The 26,363-nt window shown below is 34.9% G+C and overlaps 1 protein-coding gene across 1 annotated transcript in view; it reads left to right on the forward strand.

Moving 5' to 3' along the window:
• The window catches only part of nr3c2 (nuclear receptor subfamily 3, group C, member 2), a 96,942-nt gene that overhangs the window by 50,645 nt on the left and 19,934 nt on the right, over positions 1 to 26,363 (forward strand). The window contains exons 3-5 of the mRNA XM_051117237.1: positions 6,573 to 6,700; positions 22,666 to 22,782; positions 25,870 to 26,187. Of these exons, the coding sequence (XP_050973194.1) occupies positions 6,573 to 6,700; positions 22,666 to 22,782; positions 25,870 to 26,187 (563 nt within the window). The remainder of the gene's footprint in view (positions 1 to 6,572; positions 6,701 to 22,665; positions 22,783 to 25,869; positions 26,188 to 26,363) is intronic.

Consider the following 26,363-nt stretch of genomic DNA (forward strand, 5'->3'; position numbering starts at 1 on the left):
AAGTAATGGTATTTATTAAAGTGCCTTATCTTGACCAAAGCAAGGTCCAATATGTCCTTTAACAGAAAATCTTTCTTATATGGTTTTTTTTTAAATTATATTCCAGTTACAGAAAGCAGAAGGCATTGCATAACAGGAATGACAGAACTGTCATATTAATGGGATTCTGCATTCTTGAGTATTTCGAGTAAACCTCTTGCTTACAGTGGTATTTCTGATTTCTTTCTTTTTTATGAAATCTGACGATGAAAAGCACATCTACAGATTTGAAAAAAAAGAAAGGAAAGACAAGAAACATCAACAAACCCAAAGCTAGAAAAAATTGCTGTTTGATCTGAACGCATGCTGAGTCCATTCTAATTAGACTGCAATTGTACATTAAAAAAAATCAGAAACACAAACACCTGTAGATAGTTAAAGATAGGAACATGTCCTGATTTCACCCCACACCTTTTTTTTCTTATTACCTTCCTTATACAAAATACAAGACGTTGTGTTCTTTTATCAAGGAAAGGCCACGAATACCTATAGACACAATATTTTTTATTTTTGATGAACTGGTCAATTTTGAGACTTTGGAATTTCAAAATATGTTGTTTCAGTGAAAAGAAAAAAAAATCCAAAAAACACATTTAGGTTTTTATTTTATTGTACTTTATCTGTTTGCTTTTGTAGATTTCACTTACATTAAAACTACTAAAACAACGGAAACCCATTTCCGCCACTGAATCACTAAAAAAACAAGAAACACAAACACCTGTAGATATTTATAGATAGTTACAAGTGTCCTGATTTCACCCCACACCTTTTTTTCTTATTATCTTTCTTATGACCTGTCTGTTCCTAGAGAATCATTTCAAGCCTTGCTGAGTGTGTTTACATTATACAACATACAAGACATTGTGTTCTTTTAGCAAGGAAAGGCCACAAATAGTGACATAAGAAAACTTTTTTTTTTTTTTTTTTCTTCATGAACTGGTCGATTTTAAAACTTTAGCTGTTTGGTATTTCAAAACAAAAAAAGTGGAAAGACAAAAAATCCAAAATACTCATTTAGGTCTCTATCTAACTTTGCATTTGTAGATTTTAGTTACATTGTATATCTTAAAACTATGGAAGCCCGTTTCTACCACCGAATTAAAAAAAAAAAAAAAAAAAAGTAATTGCACTTTTTTTAAATCTCACAATTCTTTTTTCTCACAAGTTTACATCTAGCAATTCTAAGGGTTTTCTCAAAATTGCATAATACAAACTCAAAATTCTTAGAAATGAGGTCAGAATTGCATATATAAACTCACAATTGTGTTATACATTTTTCCTCAGAATTGTGTGATATAAATTTGCAGTTGTGAGTTATAAAGGCAGAACTGCATGATATAAACTCACAATTGAGTTAAATGGCAGAATTGCGAGAAACAAACTTGCAAATTTTGAGAAATTAAGTCAGAATTGTGTGATATAAACTCACAATTGAGTTATAAAGTCAGAATTGCAGGAAATAAACTATCAATTCTGAGAAATAAACTTGCAGTTGAGTTATAAAGTTATAAATATAAACTCACAATTCAGACTTTTCTCAGAATTTATGATATAAACTCGCAATTGAGTTCTAAAGCCAGGACTGCAGACATAAACTCGCAATTCTGAGAAATAAACTCGCAATTGAGTTATAGTCAGAATTGCGAAATATAAACTCGCAATTCAGACTTTTCTCAGAATTGTGATATAAACTTGCAGTTGTGAGTTATAAAGTCAGAAATGCAAGACGTAAACTCACAATTATGAGAAATAATCTGAGAAACAGCCAGTTACAAAATATATCTTGTGAGTTTATATCTTGCAGTTCTGAGAAATAAAGTAGAATTGCGTGATATAAACCCACAATTGTGAGTTATAAAGTCCGAATTGCAAGACATAAACTCACAATTCATACTTTTTTCCTCAGAATTGCATGTAAACTCGCAACTGAGCGTTCTAAAGTCAGAATTGTGAGACGTAAACTCGCAATTTTGAGAAACAAACTCAATTCTGAGGAATAAAGTCAGAATTGCATGATATAAACTGGCAATTGAGTTCTAAAGCCAGAATTGCGAGAAACAAACTCACAATTCTGAGAAATGAAGTCAGAATTGCAAGACATAAACTTGCAATTGAGTTATAAAGTCAGAACTGCAGACATAAACTCACAATTCTGAGAAATAAACTCGCAATTGAGTTATAAAGTCAGAATCGTGAGATATAAACTCACAATTTAGACTTTTATCAGAATTATGTGATATAAACTCACAGTTTAGATTTTTCTCAGAATTATGTGATATAAACTTGCAATTGTGTTATAAAGTCAGAAATGCAAGACATAAACTCGCAATTCTGAGAAATAAACTTACAATTCTGATAAATAAAGTCAGAATTACAAAATATATATATCTTGGAATTCTGACTTTTTAACGCACAATTGTGAGTTATAAAGTCAGAACTGTGAGATATAAACTCGCAATTCTGAGAAATAAAGTAGAATTGCACGATATAAATCTACAATTGTGAGTTATAAAGTCAGAATTCCGACTTTAAGAAACTCTCAAAAAAACTTGCAATTTTGAGAAATAAACTCAATTCTGAGAAATAAAGTCAGAATTAAAAGATGTATCTTGCAAGTTTATATCTTGCAATTCTGACTTTTTAACATTTAATTGTGAGTTATTAAGTCAGAATTGTGAGATATAAACTTACAATTCTGAGAACATATCAGTTTTTTTCCCCTCAGAATTGGACTTTATAACTCGCAATTTCAAGTTTATATCTCAAAATTCGGAGAAAGTAAGTCAGAATTGTGAGATTTTTTTTTTCTCAATGGTGGAAACTGGTTCCATATAGAAAGCTGTTTTCTCATTCTTAGAAATCTCCACTTCAGTATATAAAACTTAAAGTATGGTAGTATCTGATATCATTTTTTTTGTTGTTTTTTCCTTACCCTGTTCACCTTGGTTGACTTGCTTTAAGAAATCTGAGATCATGAACGTCAAAGTGTTCAACATCTAGCGTAAACAAGGTTTTATTGCATTGTCAGGTTTTTATAATGAGCTGTTTTTTGATAATTATCAGCATTTGTTGTACATGTAAACTCACCCACTGACCACAGAAGTAAGGGTTACTTCAATAACACGCTGGGTAAACTACAAAACTGGAAGTGAAAATTTAGATTCTAACTTGTAAATGAAAACTTTCTCTAAGAGAGGTGAAGCAGGCTACCCATTCACTTCATTATTCATACCAAAAAAACAACAAAACAAAGGAATATCCAGCAGCTTAAGTTATAGATGTTAATTAGTGTTTTTCTCTCATGCACAAAGCACAACAGCAGTGTTCTCGCAGTATGCCGGTCATAAGGGCGATCTGTTTCATAACAAGCAACACTGACCTACTTCCCGCAAAAGCAGTCACCTTGTCAGCCCTTTGTTTCATCTTTTTTTTTTTTTACGCGGCGGCAAGAAACGCTCGGTGCAGAACAAGAGGGGCTCGCTGAACACTTTAATGCAGCCAGACCTCTCCACATCATGCACAGCGAGCGTCGCGGTGCTGCCGGGGCGATTAGCTCACCAGGGCCTGCCAATCGACTCCCTCGCAAGAGACCCCTGCTAACCGGCTAACAAATTGAATGTGTGTTTAGACGGACGAGGGAGAATTAGATCAGCCCTCTCGACTGTGTCAGAAAGATGCGGTGAAGTTACTACCCGCACCGGGCCTTGAGAGGGAACGTGCCTTTGAGACCCAGAGGCTTGTTAAGACTCAAGGATGTTGTCAGAATGCTAACCAGACAATTACCGTGCACTACTGATTAAAACGAGAGCACGCTCATTATCAAAGTCGGGGCGGGGGAGGTACGTGCTAAGCCTATCTCGCCGTTAAAGTTTTGTTCGAGTCTCACCGTTGGGTTTAAATGAGCTCTGCTATGTGTAGTTTTTCCTGCGCGCCATAGGCGTCTTTCAAAGGGTGACTTTCACCCGGTCCGCAGGGCATCCTTCTAAGAGGCTCTGCCCACTCAGGCTCTGTCAGGTTTCACTGGGCAATTTAATCAGATTTCTGCCAAGTCAGCCAGACTATTTGGAGTATGTGCTTCATTTTCAATGTTTCAATTTCATTTTGGAGGGCACGGATATAAAAACCGCTCTATTTCAGTTTCCAACATACTCTCGTTTTCTGTCGCTTAATGTTGGTCAGTATTTATTTCTGTGCACACTCTGCTGTTTTAGTCTGTGGTAGATTAGGTATAAATCGACTGCTTTGAAAGCGACGTGTTATATATGGGTGGATTTGTGTAGATGGTGTATAGTTGGGTTTCTGAACAGACTATTCTTATGATCTGGAGCAAAATGGGGAGGCATACGTTATGAGTCAGTGACATATGCCGTGCCCTTTGGGTGCCCAGTAACAATGTGGGAATTACGTGGTTTCTGCAGCGCTAAAATCATTGGGCTCAAACGGACCTGCAGAGCAGGACAAACTTAGCTCAGAGCTGGGGTGTTATTTATGGCTATTTTATTTTTGTGCTATTTTTTCAGGTCAATTAAATGGTTTACTTTTTTTTTTGGCAATTTATTAATTGTAATTAGGTAATAACTGATTTATGATCGTTTGTTTAATAATAATAACAATAGCAATGTTAAATCAACATGCAGAAAAAATACTTTGAAATATGATCGAAAATAATGATTGTGTACACTCGTGTATGACATACCAATGAAATGGTTTTAATTGTTTTTTTTTTCTGGATTTATTGATTTATTATAATTAGGTAATAATTGATTTATAATAATTTATTTTAAAATAAAATTAATAACAATAATAAATGAACATGCAGAAAAAATTATTTGAAATATGATCTAAAATAATGATTGTGTAAACATTAGAGAGGTCAATGAAATGGTTTTATTTGTTTTTTTCTGGATTTATTAATTTATTAATGACAATTTATTAATTATAATTATGTAATAATTGATTCATGATAATTTGTTAAATAATTATAATACTAAATCAACATGCAGAAAAATTACTTTGAAATTTGATTGAAAATCAACTGTGTACACTTGCATGTATTTAATGTCCAAATTTTTATCAGATATTTATCACATGACATTTTTAGTTATTAAATCTCAAACTTTCTTTCTTTCTTTCTTTCTTTCTTTCTTTGAAACGCTAGACAGGTTAACAAAATGGTTTAATAATTTTTCTTGATTTATTAATTTATTAATGACAATTTATTAATTGTAAGTATTTAATAACTGATTCATGATAACTTGTTTAATGATGATGATGATGATAATAATAATAATAATAAATCAACATGCAAAAAAACAACAACTTTGAAATATGATAGAAAATAATGATTGTGTACAGCCACATGTATTTAATGTCCAATATTTAACAGATATTTATCACATGACGTTTTAAGAGTTATCAAATCTTAAACTATACTTTATGTATTTTTATTTTTTTATATATTTATTTATATACTATATATTTTTTAATAGTAGACAGGTCAATAAAATGGTTTTAATGATTTTTCTGGATTTATTCACTCATTAATGACAATTTTTAAATTATAATTAGGTAATAATTAATTCATGATAATTTCTTTAATAAAAAATGTAATAAAATCTTATATTTTTATTATTATTACATTAATAATAATAATAATAATAATAAATCAACATGCAATTTTTAAAAAAATTATTTTAATGTCCAAATATTTATCAGATATTTAATCACATTACATTTTTAAAGTTATTAAATCTTAAACTGTACTTTTTTTTTAAAAATAGTAGACAGGTCAATAAAAAGGTTTTAATGATTTTTTTGATTAATTAATTGGATTCATTCATTTATTATTGACAATTTGTTAATTATAATTATGTAATAATTTATGCATGAAAATTTTCTCAATAATAATAATAATATTAATAATAATAATAAATCAACATAAATAAAAAATACTTTTAATATTTCATCGAAAAAACAAAGGTTGTGTACATTCATGTATTTAATATCCAAAAATCTATCAGAAATGTACTTTTTTCAAGTTATTAATTCTTAAACTTGAACTTTTTGTTTTATTTTATTTTATTTTTTAACAATGACACAATATGGATGCAAGGTTACATTTTTAAGGACTTGGCACATCTTTTTTTTTAGGCTAGTTTTTTTTTCTTTTTTTTTTTAACAATGACACAATATGGATGCAAGGTTACATTTTTAAGGACTTGGCACATGGCTAGATTTTTATTTTTTATTTTTTGGACCTTAAATAAAAAAGCATTTCATTGATTAAAAGAGTATTTATTTACTTCCATTTACCTTGTTTCTGCTTTTCCAGCAATTTTCAAACATCAAATGCTGACTTTCCAGCAATTGCCAAACATCAAATAAGCTGTTTAATTGGTACAGTTACCAGTGAACCGCTGCAACACAGAACTATTTCTGACCATGTTGAACTGTATCATTAGTGTAAGTTTGTCACCTGCACCTGATGTCTCAAGTACAGTTTACAGGTACAATTTTATTTGCTTTCGTTTCAGTGCGTCTTTGAGACACACGTCTTCAACAGCCAAAGTGTGTCTGGTGTGTGGAGACGAGGCGTCAGGATGTCACTATGGGGTTGTTACGTGTGGAAGCTGCAAAGTTTTCTTCAAAAGAGCAGTGGAAGGTAAGACTCTCATCTGTTTTCTCACTTACAAACATGTTCTGTGGAGAAATGTCTTTATGTCTTATTAACGGCATGATTCCTTGCTGAAAAGGGCAGCTTAAAGCAGCATGGATTCCTTTCTGGTTTATGCATAATATTTCGTGGAAAATAATAGATTAAGTCAATTATAAATTATAATTGTGGATCATATAACTTTTCAGTAGTTCATCTAAATGAAGCAGCTGTGCATAATAAAGTCCCATACGGAGATGTAGTAAACTAATATTTGCCATATATTACACAATACTTTATAGTGCAAAAATGTCATATATTTGGTAAATTATTCCAGGCCTGGATTTTCACCCTCTAAATTTAGATAGCAATGTCCTATGGGATAATTCACATCGGGAGTGAAATATTTTTAATGCTTTCAGGGAAGTTGAACTTTCAGTGGGGCATTTATATTAGCTCGGATGCAGACACATCGCTATCACAGCCTCTTTAGAAAGGTGCAAATTGCTGATTAAGCCAACAGACACATCCAAACTCCACAGAGCTTGTAGTATATAACAGCCAAGGGTGGAAAAAGAAGTGATCATCAGTCTATCCAAGGAAACACCTGTTTGTACTCTAGGCATTGTTGCTGTTGTTGTACCCTGAAGAAAACTTGTTAAAACTTTGAACTTTTGTTTTAATTATAAAGATGTAAAGATTTAGATATGAAGATATAAAGTTTGTTTTTCCTTCGACAATAAAGTCCATTGAAAGCATCTGTGGTGAAGTTGAAAATTACCCTGGATATTCCTAATCTTAGCACTTTTTTCTGCTGGACTGGTATATTATACTAGTTAACTGTATCTAGTGGTTAGTTTGGGCTGTATGTTAAGTGGTTAAATGGTCCATCCAAAAATAATAATTCTGTCATTAATTACTGAAACCGGTTTCCGTCACTTAACAATAATAAAAAGGTAATTGCAATTACAATTACAATTCTGACTTTTTTTCTTGCAATTGCAAGTTCACATCCCACAATTCTTTTTTTGCAGAATAAACTTGCAGAATGATATAAACTACAATTGCAAACTTGCAATTCTGAGAAAAAAATCAGAATTGCAATTTTCAGGAAGTCAGAATAAAGTTAGAAAGTCACTTTAATCTTGCAATTCTGACTTTATTTCTTGCTATTGTGAGTTTATATCTCACAGTTCTGACTTTACAACTCGCAGTTGCAGTTTATATCATGTAATTCTGAGAAAAAAGTCAAATGTTGCAAATGTTTCTCAAAATATTTCTCACAAATGCAAGTTTATATCCAGTAATTCTAACTTGCGAGTTAATACCCCACAATTCTGACTTGCGAGTTTATATCTTGCAATTCTGACTTTATTTTTTTGCAATTCTGACTTTACTTCTCGCAATTTAGTTAATATTCCGCAAGTCTGACTTTGTATCATGCAATTCTGACTTTATTTCTCAGAATTATTTATTTTATTATAAATAAATATAATAAATATTATAATAATAAATATTTATTTCTCGCAAATCTGATTTTATTTCTCGCAATTTAGAGTTAATATCGCACAGTTCTGACTTTGTATCTCGCAATTCTGACTTTATTTCTTACAATTTCAATTTTATATCTTGCAATTCTGACTTTATTTCTTGCAAATCTGATTTTATTTCTCGCAATTTAGAGTTACTATCCCGCAAGTCTGACTTTGTATCTCACAATTCTGACTTTATCGCAATTTAGAGTTAATATCCCACAATTCTTTATATCTTGCAATTCTGACTTTATTTCTTACAATTTCAATTTTATATCTTGCAATTCTGACTTTATTTCTTGCAAATCTGATTTTATTTCTCGCAATTTAGAGTTACTATCCCGCAAGTCTGACTTTGTATCTCACAATTCTGACTTTATTTCTCGCAATTTAGAGTTAATATCCCACAATTCTGACTTCGTATCTCACAATTCTGACTTTATTTCTTACAATTTCAATTTTATATCTTGCAATTCTGACTTTACTTCTCAGAACTGCAATTTTATATCTTGCAATTCTGACTTTATTTCTTGCAATTCTGATTTTATTTCTTGCAATTTAGAGTTAATATCCTGCAATTCTGACTTCGTATCTCACAATTCTGACTTTATTTCTTACAATTGCAATTTTATATCTTGCAATTCTGACTTTATTTCTCGCAATTCTGATTTTGTTTCTCGCAATTTAGTTAATATCCTGCAATTCTGACTCTGTATCTCACAATTCTGACTTTATTTCTTACAATTGCAATTTATATCTTGCAATTCTGACTTTATTTCTCGCAATTCAGAGTTAATATCCCGCAATTTGGACTTTATTTCTCACAATTACGAGTTAATATCCCACAGTTCTGACCTGCGAGTTTATATCCTGCAATTCTGACTTTCTTGCAATTGTGAGTTTATATCCCACAATTCTGACTTTATTTCTCGCAACTGTGAGTTTATATCCCGCAATTCTGACTTTACAATTCGCAATGTTGAGAAAAAAAGCGTGAAAGTCAGAACTGAGGGATAAAAAGTCACAATTACCTCTTTTATTTTTGTTCAGTGGTGGAAACAGGATTCCATAATTACTTCATGAGATGTTAATCTTCAAAAATAAACAAACAAAAAAGATCATTTTAATAAAACCGGACAATTTTCTGTCCTTTCATATAAAGTCTAGTACTTAAATTCTGCAAGAACCAGTGAGGTTTGTTCTCGCATGTTAAGCAAGTACAGTTGAGCTTCCATTTACCGTATTTGATGTGGTCTATGTATGTCTGTTGATCAGAGTTCATACGTGAATAAAAGCCTGAATTAAATCTGTTCATCATATAAAGTGACTCTTCGGAAGACCTGGATTAAACCGCTCGGTTCATGTAAATTACTTTTACAATGTCTTCATGAACTTTTTGAAGTGTTTTGGACTTTCAGTGGAGGGACAGAAATCTCTCAGGTTTCATTAACATATCATTTGTGTTTCAAAGAAGATCTAAAGTCTTATGGGTTTGGAACCACATGAGGTTGAGTAAATGATGACTGAATTCTCATTTTGTGTGAACTATCCCTTTAATTCATGGCTCTCTGGAATTCTTGATTCTGATGGGTCAAATATTTTTGTATAACGACCTAGTTTCATGTTTCTTGTAACACACATTTCATGTCCATTTATTTATTATTTGTTAATCAGCAAGATAATGTACAATCAGCCAGTCATTATTGGAAAATAAACCATTTCAGGATGATACAGGACTTCTACTCCTCATGTCTTCAGAGTTTGTTTTGCAGTAACGACCGGCTGGCTGTACATCATCCTGAAACGTTCACTGTTAAACTAATTAATGGTAATATATGAAGTTATTAAATGTTTGAAATATGTATGTTTATATCAAGCATTCTCTCAGGTTGTGATTGTTCCTTAGAGCCACGAATGAGGTCACGCCTCAAGGGCATTCAGAAGTGCAGCCGCTTTTCCAACACCACAGCAGAGGTAGTGCTGTGTAAGAGTGTGCGCTCCATTACCTTACCTGACCTCAGCCTAGTTACCATCTGAGCGAGAGAGAGAGAGGAAAGAAGGGAGGAGACAGAGAGAGAGAGAGACTGTGAAGAGTGAGCTATAGGGGAAGAGGGAGGGTGAGCAGTAAGATTGGAAAAGGATAAAATGATAGTCAGAGTGAGGGAATAGACAGAGAGAGGTCTGTTTCAAAACCTAGCCTCAATGCCTGCTGCCTACACAGGCAGCTGCTTTCTAAGGCAGCATCCTAACTGTTTCGGAAGCTCATAAGAGACTGTTTTGGAACGCTTTACGTAGGCAGTAACTCAGATAGGGGGCAGCACAAAGGAAAGCTGACAAGCAATTGTTTTCAGCGGAATTTGTCATTAAAGGGATAATTCACCTGGAAATCTAAATTCTGCCATTAATTACTTATCTTCATGTCGTTTAAAACCTCTACAACCTCCGTTCATCTTCGAAACACAAATTAAGATGTTTTTGATGAAATCCGAGAGCTTTCTGACCCTGCATAGACAGCAACACAACTACCACATTCAAGGCCGAAAAAGGTAGTAAGGACATCATTAAAATAGTCCATGTGACATCAGTGCTTCAACCGTAATGTTATGAAGCTATGAGATTACTATCTGTGCGCAAAGAAAACAAAAATAACGACTTTATTCAACAATTTGAACACATGCGTGTGGTGCTGCTGACGCAGGAGCCGGCATTCTGACGTAGAACGTCCATCTCTTTTAGTTAATCGTCTGTAAATTCTGGTTCAAATAAGTAAGGCTATCCAAAAAATTGCAAGTTTTCCTCTCTGTCGAACGGTGTTAATTTCGTTCAGAACTTTCCATCAACAACATTTTTTTCACAGAAGATAACGAAACAATAACTTGTTTTGAATAACAAAAGTTATGATGAAACTATATTGACATTTTCGTTGACGAATAAAAATCTTAGCCTATTGATCTATCCGACAGGACATAAGCTACCATACCTTTGCTGCTCGTCTCATAAAACATTTAAAAATGTCAGTATCTGGGAGTAAGAGAAGAGCAGACATATGGATAGATTTGACGACGCAAAAGAGAACTCAGTTCAGTCACAAACCAAAGCAGCGCCTCTCACACAGCACACAAGTACTATTTCACATCTCATGAACGGAGAAATACACACAAACTTATGTTGAATTGTCTGTTTTGACAAGCATTCATGTAAACACTCGGTTACGTCTAATGTGAACGTAAACAGTTGGGAAGATATCAGACATGTACTGGTACATTGCATCCGTGGCATTCGATTTTAAAGGGACAGCAGCCTAATTTAGTTGCTATTGTCTGTGGCATTGATGTTAACCAAGGAACAAAAGAAAGAAAATCACTCACTGGTCTTGACTGAATCATTTTGGTAGCCCTAATAAAGATTCATCTAAATGTATTTATATAAATTAATATGTTCGCTTGAAAGAACAGAGAATGTGGTAAACAAGTTGATATAAAGAATGCATAATTAGCCTATATAACCATTGGTATTTAATCGAAAAGAAGACCATGTTCTTGCTTCTTTATGAGAAGTGGTTTTATTTAATTTTAATATGAAGCCATGTTGTGTGTCGCAGCAGTTAGATCTGTATCTACCATGAAAAAATCTTAAAATCAAACCTATACAATGAGTTTGGTCATTTTAGAGAAATGCTTAATAAATGCATTACACTGTAACTAAACCCATTAGATTTTTAAAATCTTATGATATGGCATTTTAGTCAAAAGACTATGACTAATCAAAATTTGCTGTCAAAAAAAAAACACAGCTGTCGAAATCTTCAGACATGTTTACTAAGACTGTTTTATGTATGTCAGAAGCACCACACACATGGAAGAGACGGAAGAGAAGAAATAGTTAAGTTGTTATTTTTGTTTTCTTTACACACAAAAAGTATTCTCATAGCTTCATAACATTACGGTTGTACAACTGATGTCACGTGGACTATATTAATGATGTCCTTGCTACCTTTCTGGGCCTTGAGTGTGGTAGTTGCGTTGCTGTCTAAGCAGGGTCAGAAAGCTCTTGGATTTCATCAAAAATATCTTAATTTGTGTTTCGAAGATGAACGAAGGTCTAACAGGTTTAGAACGACATGAGGGTGAGTAATGACAGAATTTTCATTTTTGGATGAACAAACCCTTTAACGTTGGGAACGCTGATATTTAAAGACTGATATTTAAAGATGTATGAGTGGAAGTAGAAGACGCCTTCACAACCTTCACAGTTTTTTTGAAGGGTGGAAAGGTCTGCAATGCTCTTTCTGATATGAAAGAAAACTGCTAAACTTAGGCACTGATGCAAAAAAAAAATTGTTAAAGGAAAATATTGCAGTCAGTGCTTAACAACCTCTGTTGTGTAGTTCCTGAGCTGCTTGAATAATAACTAATAGCAGCACAAACACTTGTTTCTGTGGGAATAGTGTGAAGTGGCCATATGGTACCAGCTAATACTCAACAGACTTTTATTAGGAGCTCTACAGCTGTTCAGTCTGAGGACTAAAATATTTGTTCCTTCATTATGAGAATCTGTTATTACATTTGGCACTAGGGATAGACCGGTTTCACTGTGTTGGTTTAGCTGGAGGGTTTGGGACCTCGGGGATAAAGAGGGACAAAAGCTAAATGAAAGGAATTCACTTTAACGTTTACAGTGCTGTAGCTTTTCCTGTGTTAGATGTCTTTATAAAGGCATGTATTTACCCCTTTTTTCTACAGTGCTGGTGCCGGTGCCCAATTTGGAACCAATCAGTGCATTTCCAAAAAATAAAAAAAAACTCAGACCTACAGCCAATAGCATATTTCAGTTGAGTTGCACAGTTTTATTTATTTATTTTTTCCTTTATATCTAAAATACATACAACAATACAGCGCAGATTGATTAGGATTCATTTTAGTTAAACAACATATTCAAATAACTTTTACAATTTAATTTTATTTAATTTTAAACAGCTTTTATAATTTAAATCACTTTGGATGTTAAAATATGCTTTCTGTATGCAGACTGTTTGCACATTCCCCCTGCTGAGCTTCAGCAGAAAAGGCTTCGTTTTGACATTGGCTATGTTTACATTCACACTTATAATGTGATTAAGGCAGTCCTGAAATTATGTTAATGTGATTATACTCATAATCGCAGTATGAAGGCATATATACATATATACACTTTCACCACGTTTCTTCTCCTTCATTGACCAAAGTTACGCTCACACACAGCCCTGAAAACTGGGGAGCTCAGGAAATAGAGTTTATGCATACAGTTTTACTGGATATGGCTATCATGTATAAGACATTTTTAAAGGATATTTGTGACCCTGGACCAAAACAGTCATAAGGGTCAATTTTTTGAAATTGAGATTCATATATAATCCAAAAGATGAATAAATAAGCTTTAATGTATGGTTTGATGGGACAATATTTGGCTGAGATGCAAGTATTTGAAAATCTGTAATGTGAGGGTGCAAAAATAAATAAATAAAATCAACTTTAAAGTTGCCCAAATGAAGTTCTTAGCAATAAATATTACTAATTAAAAATTATGTTTTGACGCTAGGAAATTTACAAAATATCTTCCTGGGACATGATCTTTATGTAATATCCTAATGATTTTTGGCATAAAGGAAAAATAGATCATTTTGACCCATACAATGTATTGATGGCTGTTGCTACACATATACACGTGCTACTTACGAGTGGTTTTGTCATCCAGGGTCACATTTCACCCAAAAATTATATCTGTGTTATCATTTACTTACCCTCAAGTTGTTCCAAACCTCTCCTTTCTTCTGCTGAACACAAAAGAAATTACTGGTAACCAAACAGTTGCCGGTAGCAACTACAGCCATTGACGTCCATAGTATTGTGGAAGTCAATGGCTACCAGACACTATTTGGTTACCAGTATTCTTCAAAATATCTTCTTTTGTGTTCAGCAGAAGAAAGAAACTCATACAGGTTTGTAACAACTTGAGGGTGAGTAAATAATTACAGAATGTATAATTTTTGAGGTGAATTATCCCTTTGAGCACTTTCGACAAAATTAGGAAGGCCCAATATCTTAGAACAGGCAATTTTTTTTTCATTCGAAACAGCAACAAAAAAAAAACAACAGCAGCAAGTAATTCTAATGGATTTCAGTTTAAGATTTCATGTTGCAGGATATGGAAAAAGTATAATGTAAGTGTAAATTAAAACAACCACATTTTAGTGAATAATTAAACTAATGGCAAGTACAGTGTAAACAAAGAGGTTTGCTTCTTATTCTGTTTATTGCAAATAAACAGGGTATTGGCACACATGTAAACATAGTCACTGCCATCCTATTAAAGGAGAACTCCACTTCCAGTACAACATTTTACAAATAATTTACTCACCCCCTTGTCATCCAAGATGTTCATGTCTTTCCGCCTTCAGTCGTAAAGAAATTATGGTTTTTGGATTGGAACATTTCAGGATTTTTCTCCATATAATGGACTTCATTGGTGTCCCGATTTTGAACTTCCAAAATGTAGTTTAAATGCAGCATTAAGGGACTCTAAACAATCCCAGGCGAGGAAGAAAGGTCTTATCTAGCGAAACGATTGTTCATTTTTTCGAAAAATAAAAATTTGTATACTTTTTAGGCTCAAAGGCTTGTGTAGCACAGGCTCTGGGACGCACGTCCACGATGCTACGAATTAGTAATGGGACCTTCTTGAATGAATCTTTAATGTGACTCGGGAAGAACGAGTCGTCTCGGGGAGTGATTCCTTCAGTCTCGCATGCGCAACATCCTATTAGGTTCTGTACTGGAGTTAGTTCACCTGTTTCAAGTCTTCGTGCTTTTCGAGTCGTTCGTTCATCTTATGGGGCTGCCACATGATGAACGAAGGACTTAAACCTGAAAACTTGTCAGATAAGAGTTTTTTTTTTTGGTCAGATAAGAAGTGAGGTGAGCTAATCATAGACTAAAGACCCAGGTAAACAATGAATTAATCTTTTCTGTTTCTTATAGCATTATAGTTTTGTCTTGTTTGTAGTGTGATCAACGTTTGTGTAAGCAGTAGATGTGTTAGGGAAGTAACATGTAACATTTTAATTATATTTTGCTAAAATGAACGAAATGACTCGAAAAAAGATTCGTTCATATTGCTGAACGAGACTCAAAGGTCCTTGTCGGTAAAATGATCCGAACTTCCCATCACTACTATGAATCACGTGTAAGTCTTTGTACTGAAGTATGGCGAAAAACTCCATCTTATTTTCTTCTACAACTTGAGAGGAGGACATCGTTGTACCTTTTTGTTTGTAAACAGCGTTTGACTTTCTTAGTGCTTTCACTTTCGCTAAACACTGGGTCTGTAGTTCCGCCTACGTTCCACGTGACCATTCGACGTTATTCAATAGTACGTAGCGTCATGAACACGCATCCCAGAGCCTGTGCTACACGAGCTTTTGTGCTTAAAAAGTATAAAAAAATATTTTTTGAAAAAAATTACCGATTGTTTCGCTAGATAAGACCCTTCTTTCTCAGCTGGGATCGTTTAGAGCCCTTTGAAGCTGCATTTAAACTGCATTTTGGAAGTTCAAAATCGGGGCACCAATGAAGTCCATTATATGGAGAAAAATCCTGAAATGCTTTCTTCAAAAACCATAATTTCTTTACGACTGAAGACAGAAAGACATGAACATCTTGGATGACAAGTGGGTGAGTAAATTGTTTGTGAATTGTTGTTCTGGAAGTGGACTTCTCCTTTAAGGTTTTTAAAGTTTGACATTTACTTTACTGGCAAACTTATAAGAGCCTAGTAAAGTATGTGAGATGTTTGATGCAGTTCATCTACAGTTTTCCTATCATCAACACATTCCCTTATCACTTGTCCATTTTAAAACTCCCAATCCACAGACTGTATCTTGGCTGTGATTTCCATATGGGTTGTGCAGAGATTTTTTTTCAGACAGCTCAGCAGATGCTTATTATTCAAAAGCCATCAGTGTCTTGGCATGTCATCATGTTTAATGATACTCAGTGTCAGTCCTGCACAACTCATCATTTACAGATTCATACTGAACCGGCAAGACCATTATGAAGCAATTAAGTTTTCAGAAGAGTTGCTAAAACTTTTCTGGGACTTGGGAAACATACTACTGATGATCTACTGCAGAGATTTAACAGGTCTGTATGATAGTTATTTTTGTGCTGCGTATTTGGAACGGAAACATGCATCAGTATTAAAGAGCGAGAAACTTTTTTTGAGAAAAAACAATAAAGATTAATCAAAAAGACTGTATAGCACCTGTGTCCATAAGTACAAATTCCCAAAACACTTAATGATTTAATGATTTAATGATGAGAGGGGAAAATAAAGTTCAATTATTTTCATCTTAGAGTAAAGAATAAACTATTGAAAATAAGAAAGCCACATTATAGTTACACACACAGTATAAAGCCACAAATGTGAGATATAAGTTGTTTTTTGGTACAGAAATGACTTTCATAATTTATAGCCCTAATGTTGAATTTGAAATAGGCTTTTAATGACAAAAAGTGAAACTCCACAAACTCCACTTTGTCATGCTTGTGACTGACAGGCACACATACTGAAATATCCCAGAACTCAGAGTGCTTTGATTGGTCAGTGACATAAAGGAGTATAAAAGGGCCAATCAACTACACAGTCCACTAAACAGGCCATACAAGTCCCCTTTTCCTCACCTCAAATAACCCCTCTGTGTTTGCCTACGGCTCCGCTGCTTTCAGTATCTGCCATCTCTTCCGCCTTCTGGGTGATACCTTTGTTCTTTGACATCAATGCAAAATGAGACACCCTTTGTGTTTAAGCAAATCGGATGACGGCTATCACATTATGGCATCTGTGTTTCCAGCATCAATATATTTTGGGACATGGGTCGTGACCATGTATTATTGACATGGTTGAGGTTATGAAACGCTTTTTTCGGGTCAGTTAGTGACAGATGCTTCTTACTATATCAATTTATCATTATAAGCACAGTAACTAATTCTGAATATGGGTTTATTAATCTGCACGGTGCCCTCAAGGCAGCAAGTACAGCAAAACCGCAGAGAAAAAGATTCAATTCCATATACAGTACAAATACATAACACTTTTCCACTGGAAATTACAGAACTGTTTGACGTTGTATACAGATGAAGCAGTAGCTTTTCAACCTTGGACCAGATACAATTTCTAACAGGAAAGCAGAGGACTGCAAAGTGCAGGAAGTGCATGTGTGGAAATAACAAATGATGAGAGGAAACTGGAAAAAAAATGTATTTTCATAAATGATTACAGCTGCATTTGGGTTTGTAATTTAACTCTCATGCGTCAGTTCACGCAATAATCCCTCTGAAGACTGAATGTGGAAGTGTTGGATGAACACAGAAAATAAGATCTCCAGTTTACAGCGATTAAGAAAAAAACATATTTAGCAGAAATAAATCTGTCTTACTTTATAAATTAAAATGGGTAATGTCATAACAAGCTTGCTCGGTAACTCAGCCGGCACAGGATTGGACCTGGCATGTGGAATCCTTGGGTATGAATTTCGTGAAAAACATGACTCACAATGAATTAATTACATTAATTACATGCTATTACGCACTGTTTTGTGAAGCGTTGAGCCTTATACCCAATCAAACGTGTTACAAACGCTCACTGATGCTCCAGAAGGAAAAAAGATGCATTAAGAGACAGGGGTGTAAACTTTTATTTTACATTTATTTGTACATTTATTTTATTTTGCCTAAATATCATACTTTGTTCATTTAGTATTGCCCTTCAGAAGCTACGGAAGATACTTAAATGTTTCCCAAAAAACAAAAGTTCAATTTACACTGATGTTCAGATTCAAAAAGTTTTCACCTCTGGTTCTTAATGCATCGTGTTTCCTTCTGAAGCATCAGTGAGCGTTTGAACCTTTTGTAATAGTTGCATATGAGTCCCTCAGTTGTCCTCAGTGTAAATAGATGGACCTCAAAATCATACCGTCATTGTTGGAAAGGGTTCAAATTTACAAAAATGCTGAAAAACCAAAGAATTTTGGGGACCTGAAGTATTTTTCTGAAAAACAGCAGGCAGTTTAACTGTTCAGGATAAACAAGGGACTCATGAACAACTATTACTAGAAAAAAACACACAGCTGTGAATTATTGTCAAGTATTAAGAATCATTATTTTCTATTGTGGACTATTTGTAAAAGTCTTTTATGTGAAATATCTTATTCAGGTCAGTACTAAATAAAAAGTAACATGCATTTTATATGGTCCCTCTTATTTTGGTAAAATAATTAACATTTTGCAGATTCTGCAAGGTGTATGTAAACGTTTGACTTAAACTGTGTATACTTTAAATCATTTTTACAGTACACCCCAAAGTTGCAGAAATACCATTCTACAATAACAATTGATAGCAGCATGATGTGAGTCACATGTGTGTGGAATAGATTTGAAGGACATGGTGAAAAAAACTAGCCTGATTCATATGCAGTGTTTTTCTGTGTTGTTGTTTACGCTACATGTTGCAGCTAATGGCTAATATGAAAAGGGCTTAATCCTCTCGCCGTCTAAATGTGGGTTAGATATATGACACTGTTTTGCCATGAAAACAGATCTGAAGACTTGGCGTAAGGAGAACCGCTTTAAGAGAGATGCTAACGTGTCCGAGCTGAAGCCAGAAATGACACGACAGTTGGGAAACAGATGAAGAAAGATGTGAATATTGTATTACATGCATCTCACAGGGAGTTTCCTTTTTAAATGTCTGCTTCATTAATAAGCTGACAGGCTAGGTTTTTAGTTCATCTCTCTATCATGAATGACGTAGCTGGCTAAAAGTAGACACAAGCTTGTGCAGGAAGCCCCATGTTGGCTCTTCACGTGCACACACTTATGATACAGAGGAAACAGTATGAGTATTACAAATTCAGCCGTAGTATTAAACTCAGTGCTTGCTGAAGCATAAGAGGGAGGTTGTGGGAACTAATGGCATGTGGTAGAATGTGTATGAGGAGATTTGATTCACAACATTTCAGGCTAAATAGGGCTATAAAATTCTGTAAAACTGACAGAATGTTTTTCTATAAATATGATGAAAGAATGATTAACCCCAAAATGAAATATAATTTACTCACCTCATGTCATTCCAAACCTGCATGACTTTCTTTTATCTGCAGAACACACTCAATACAGATATTGTACATTGTGACTCACTTTAACGCTTAATAAAGCACTCAGGGATTTCAGGAAAAAGTCCATGTGGCTCTCTGAACATTTTCCAATTGTTCTAAATGGCTTTGGTAAAAAACAACCCAATATTAAAACTATTTTGACAGTAAAATAATTGTGGTAAACTTCACTTTTAATGTTGGGGCATAGAAACATTAGAAAAAGCAGGTGAACTAAGGGCATGTTCACACATGGCAGGTTTGGTTCAGTTTAAACAAATTGTTTTGCGAATCTTGATGTGTACTAAACAAGCAGACTAAGACCCACCTTTTCAGGGGACCTCGGTCCACATCCAAACAAACTCTGGTGTGGTTTGACTGATATATGAATGCAACATGAACCAAAGGCATCTAAACAAACCAAAACCAGGATGTGTCACAAGATGCAACCCTAAAAAGGACAGTGTGTTCAGCCATACTTGGTTCTTATTGTCAAAGGAGTTATAGTATGTTGCCATTACAATTTAGTACAGATGTTGGAACCGCCATCTCTTTACAGCAGATCTCTGTGTGCAATGTAGGAATTCCTGACACTGTTTTGATTTTCTTACAGATTTTATAAGCTCTTTGTGAGTTACAAGCTACACATGCAACATATTTAGCACACAGCAGTTTTGGGTGTTGTTCGCAAAATATACACTTATGTGAAAGTTTGGGAACCCCTTGCAGAATCTGTGAAAATGTGAATAATGTTAACAAAATAAAAGAGATCGTACAAAATGCATGTTATTTTTTATAACAATAAAATAACCCCCTTCAAAAGTTTGGGAACCCTTGATTCTTAATATTGTGTGTGGTTACCTGGATGATCTACGATTTTTTTTTTTGTTTTGTGGTGGTTGTTCATGAGTCCCTTGTTTGTTGTGAACAGTTAAACTGAGCACTGTTCTTTAGAAAAATCCTCCAGGTCCTGCAGATTTTTCAGTTTTCCAGCATCTTTCACATATTTGAACCCTTTCCAGCAGTGACTGTATGATTTTGAGATCCATCTTTACACGTGAAGGACAATTGAGTGACTCAAACACAACTATTAAAAAAAGGTTCAAACACTCACTGATGCTCCAAAAGGAAACACGATGCATTAAGAGCTAGAGGGTGAAAACTTTCTGAATTTGAAGATGAAGGTAAATTGTACTTAATTTAATATTTCAGCAAGATAAGAAAAATTTGGACATCTTCATCCTGTTCAAAAGTTTTCACCCCCCGGCTCTTAATGCATTGTGTTTCCTTCTGAAGCATCAGTAAATGTTTGACCCTTTTTTAATAGTTGTGTTTGAGTCCCTCAGTTGTCCTCAGTGTGAAAAGATGGATCTCAAAATCATACAGTCACTGCTGGAAAGGATTCAAATATGCAAAAGATGCTGGAAAACTGAAGAAACTGCAGGACCTGGAGGATCTTTCTGAAGAACAGTGCTCAGTTTAACTGTTCAGAACAAGCAAAGGACTCATGAACAACCATCACAAAACAAAAAAAAACAGTCATAGATCATCCAGGTAACCACACGCAGCATTAAGAACCAAACCTTTAAAGGGGGTTATTATTAAATAATTTCAATATCTTACTCAGGACAGTACTAAATAAAAAATAACATGCATTTTGTATGATCTGTCTTTTGTTTAGGTTCTGTGTTAAAAAAGAACACCAAGTCAACCAAATGTATCATTTTCTTTTTTCAGTCTGGACTAAAAGAACCAAGAGAACCGAATAACAAGTCTAAACACACCCTAAAGCATGCAAAAAAATTCCAATTGGAAACAATAAAATTCTAAACTAAACTTTGAGAAAACAATAGCTAAACAGTGAGGTAACATACTACTGTGATAGACCATAATATGCACTTGCTAAGAGTTTCTAGGCCAATGCACACAAACACAGCACCGATATAAATCCATGAACTACAGTGCATGGAAACGCTACGATACTTGAAGTTTCCCTTCCATCCTTATGTACACAAACAGTCTCTCTGCTGCTTTTATACATACACACCTACACACACATATAGGCGCTTATACACAAACACAGTATGGTACAGTCGATGTGTACGTGCTCCTGATGGGACAATGATTAACAGGACTTGTTGGGCAGCTGCGTACAGTGGTCAGAAGGGGCCCGAGAGTCAGCCGAACAGATTTCAGGTCTGATTTGCGTCTGTGTTTGGGTGGTGAGGCGGAGGAGGGCTTCGTTGTGTTTCCTGTGTCGCAGTTTACTGTTTTTTAGAGCAAGAAAAATGGGCTTATGTAAGGGGTCATGTGATTTAGCCAGAAATAGTGGCAAGGCTACAGCTGCTGTTGCTCCGTTTGCAGATCCTGGGCTTTTTTGGCAGCTCCTAGACAGACTCGCTGCGCATTTTCCCCTCCACCGAAAACACTCATTGTGCCTGTCTGCAGCCACACGGTCCATAAGCACTAAAGGAAAGCGGCCTCGTGTAATGTAAGTAGCACCAGTGCCGTGCAGTTTAGCTCATCATCCTTCCCATGATGCATGAGTGAAAGAGGGGGTGGTATATGGGTAAGAGAAAGAAAGAGAGAGATGCACACGGCCCTGGATGCGGCCCTGCGGCGCCGTGCACTGGCCTGTGGAGCGCGTGGGTGTGTGGCGAGTCAGTGAAGCGGAATGGTGCTCCGAAACGAGAGATCATTCCACGAGTTGTGGCCTTGGCCAAGGAAGGCAGCGCATGAGGGATTCTCAGGCTGTTACGGTCCCGCGCCAAGACATCAGCCAACCCATGACACACTCAGAAACACTATTTGGGATGGCTCATTTGTCCTCTGCGATAATAGTGCAGGGGAGTAAAGTGTAAGACAGCTGTCTCCCTTGCGTCGTATACTCACAAAAGGATGACTGTGCACCAGGACCAGAATGCATCATAATGTCCTTGTGAAGGTCACATGTTTGCTAATGCATGCAATCGAGTGATCTGTCTTTTTTTTGTATTACATAATAAATGAGGGCAGTAAATCAAAATTTGTTACATTAATTACACTGTATTCTAATTAATATTTCAGTTTAACCAAAACACATCAAAATTTCTTAGAAAACCCTCAACAGACAAAGGATATATTATGTCATAAATAATTAATTTTACTAAATGAATAGGTTAATTAATAGTCCTGTAAACAAAACATGAGAGAACTAATTCTTAAATTCTGTAAGAGAGTTTTTAGAGATCTTGAACACTTTCTCTCTCTTCTTGCAGGTCAGCACAACTATCTTTGTGCTGGGAGGAATGACTGTATCATTGACAAGATACGGCGGAAAAACTGTCCAGCCTGCAGAGTACGGAAATGTCTACAAGCTGGGATGAATCTTGGGGGTAACTGAATTTACCTACTTTGGGACTAAAGCTGTTGTGAAATATGAAACAATTATACTTGCACACCTGAGATCATTAATCTTAAAATATAAAAAACACAAAATGTTATTGTGACTGTTACAGTATGAGGGATTGCGTTTTTTACAATGTTACAGAGAAATCTTTTCCTTTTTTTCCCCTTTTATTTATCAAAGGTAAGTGGATTAAAAGAACATATTGAAATATGCTTCACATACATCTGTGCTTTCAATATAATTGCAACACAATTTGATCAGCACTTGGTAAGATGGAAAAAAATGACCAAGGCAGTCACATTTGGTTTTTTGTGTAGCAAATGCTAGCCACACTGATTGGGAACAAATTATTATTATATATATATATATATAAATATTGATAACAAACTTGAGAAATTAGTATAGCCTTAGTATACCCTGTGTACATCACTACGGCCATGTAAAAGCCTGAAAACAGCACATTAAAAAACACACAAATACCAGCAGAAAAAAACAGTGACGTTTCATCATATTCATCTGTAATGTGCCTAGAATTACAACACATGATTTATTTGACCAACACTGATCAAAGCTGCATCTCCACCTGGTTGGGTTTCTAAATTCCATTTCTGTGGTGAAGGAGAGTGTGTGTCTTACTCGTGTTTCTCTGATGTTTGTTAGTCACGATTTTCATTAAAAATGTCCCTTGGAATGAAAGTAAATAAATAGTAAATGAGTTGTAACTTTTGATAGATGACTTGTCATTTCACATTTTTTAAAGGATAGTTCACCTAAAAATGGAAGTTCTGTCATTGATTACTCACCGTCATGTTATTCCACACCCATAAGAACCCATATTCATTCATCTTCGAAAAACAAATTAAGATATTTTTGAGGAAATCTGGGAGCTTTCTGACCCTGTATAGACAGCAACGCAACTACCACGTTCAAGGCCCAGAAAGGTAGTAAGGGTATTGCTAAAATAGTCCATGTGGCATCACTTGTTCAACCTTAATTTTATGAAGCTATGAGAATATGTTTTGTGCGCAAAGAAAACAAAAATAGTGACTTTATTCAACAATTTATTTTCGACAGTATTTACAGCAGTAAGTTTGTGGTACTCTCATAAATGCACGGAAGAGATAAAATAGTTGAATAAATTAGTTATTTTTGTTTTCTTTTCTGCACAGAAACTATTCTTGGACTACTTTAGTCCATGTCCTTACTACCTTTCTGGGCCTTGAACGTCGTAGTTGCATTGCTGTGTATGTAGCATCAGAAAGCTCTTGTATTTCATTAAAAATATCTTAATTTGTATTCTGAAGTCGAACGAAGGTCTTACGGGTTTGGAACAACATGAGGATGAGTAATTAATGACAGAATTTGAACTACAGTTTCAACAAATACATGACATATAAAGTTTATCTTAAACCAGCTGTTATAACTAAATAATACAGTATATAGCTTTAGTGCAGTAAATATAATTTTTTCATGTCTATTCTCTCTTTTAAGCATCTTGAGGACAATACTAACAAATGTTAAACTAGATATTACATTATTATTAATATTAAATTATGTTTTGATTAAGTTTCATTGTAGAATGAAAAATGTGGGGGGTCAATGAAAGTACTGCAGGATGTTTAGAAGACATGTGATGCGATCTGGGAAAACCTGTCGGATGTCACGCTGTAAACATGTTTTTCTCAAAATTCTATTTCTGAAAATCGTAACTATCAGCCAACTTAAGATAGTCATGACGTTGGTTATGTTAAAGCTATGGACAAAATAAAAAAAAAGTTTTGGAAAGGGCTTGAACCCAGCTTTCATATGGTATCAAAACCTAAAAAAGGTTAAATTTCACCATGTATTTGGTTTTCCTAGATTGCAACACATATATAACAAATCGGCCTGGTTTCATAGACAGGGCTTAGACTAATCCAGGATTAGGCCAAAGTTCAATTAGGACATTTAAGTCATTTTTATAAATGTGCCTTAGAAAAAGCATCAGTGGTTTGCATATTGAGACCAGATATATTTTAAGATCAGTCAGTGCCAGTTTATTTCAGTTGAAACAGCTCAGACTTACATTTTAGTCTAGGACTAGGCCAGGGTTGCCAGGTTTTCACAACAAAACCCGCCCAATTGCTCAAAACTAGCCCAATCGCGTTAAAAATCACGTTCTGGGGGATAAAATACACGTTTTTATGGTAAACCCTGGGTAAATTATTATTTAAGGGGTTATATATGACGTTTTGGGGACGTTTCATCACTTGTTTAACCTTAATTTTATGAAGCTATATATGACGTTATTGGGGTCGCTTCAACCGGCGGACATCAAAAACAACTCGTGGCAACAGAGTTAAAGTAGCCCAGTTCCGCATGCTTAAGCCTTGCCTGTAAAAACCGGGGGCTAGTTTAATAACACTTGCTATTCTACCACTTTTAATTGAAATTCTTAATTTAGGTGATTTTTTTTAAAGCTAAAAATCATAGGAATTTATATGGGAAGTGTACATTTTTGGTTCTGAGGACAGACTATATTAATCATTTTTCATTAAGAGAGAAATAGTATATGCATTTGATTAAAAATTATTAACGAACATGCATTTGAAAGATTACAAAGTCTTCACAAAGTTGTCGAGAGTATAAAATCTAAGCATTTACTGGGACTAACACATATGCCACCTTCAGTCTCACTTACTGATGTGATATAAAATCTGCTGGCACAGGAATCTTGCAATTAATATCAAATTGGAACACTCACACAGCCAATTAACAGCATCCTCCGAACCACATAAGAGGTCACATCTATACAGCGGGGATTTAAACTGTGATCCCTGCTATAAGATCCATCTCTATTTGAATAATTACTTCTATCAGCTCTAGCTCATTTCAGATATGAAAAACTGTAGGAACACCGCTTCAAGACTACACTGGGGGTCTTTTCATTAATATCTTGTTCATTTCAAATTATTTATCTCTCTTATAAATCATTGTAAGACTATCAATGTTTAACATAAATTGTAATTATTCATAAAATGGATCAGGCTGCTCAAGCGATCAGCTTTAATAATATATATTTGTTATTTCTCAGCACGGAAGTCAAAGAAGTTGGGGAAGATGAAGAGTGTTAGCGAGGATTCTTCCCTGCAGAACTCAAAGGACGGGCCTCCGTTTCTGACCTCGGAGAAAGAGTTGAACTCGGCCAATGCTCTTGTCCCCCACGTCCCCACGGTAGCACCGTTTCTGTCACCGTCCGTGTGTAGCGTCCTGGAGCTCATAGAGCCCGAAGTGGTGTTCGCGGGCTATGACAACACGCAGCCTGACACAACCGACCACCTGCTCACCAGCCTCAACCACCTCGCCGGCAAACAGATGATCCGCGTGGTCAAGTGGGCCAAAGTACTTCCAGGTATAATTCCAAGGTCTTCTGCGTATTCAAATGGCAGGGAAATTTTTTGCCTAAAATATACTATGCCGTCATGATGATACAATCCTTGACCTGTCTGTTGCTTTGGTATAGTATGGATGCCATCTTCAAAACACAATTTCCATAATTGTGTTCTAGTTCAGAAGATCTCTGTCTTC

Source organism: Labeo rohita, chromosome 1 (genome assembly GCF_022985175.1).
Source record: "Labeo rohita strain BAU-BD-2019 chromosome 1, IGBB_LRoh.1.0, whole genome shotgun sequence".
In the NCBI taxonomy this organism is placed as follows: domain Eukaryota; kingdom Metazoa; phylum Chordata; class Actinopteri; order Cypriniformes; family Cyprinidae; genus Labeo; species Labeo rohita.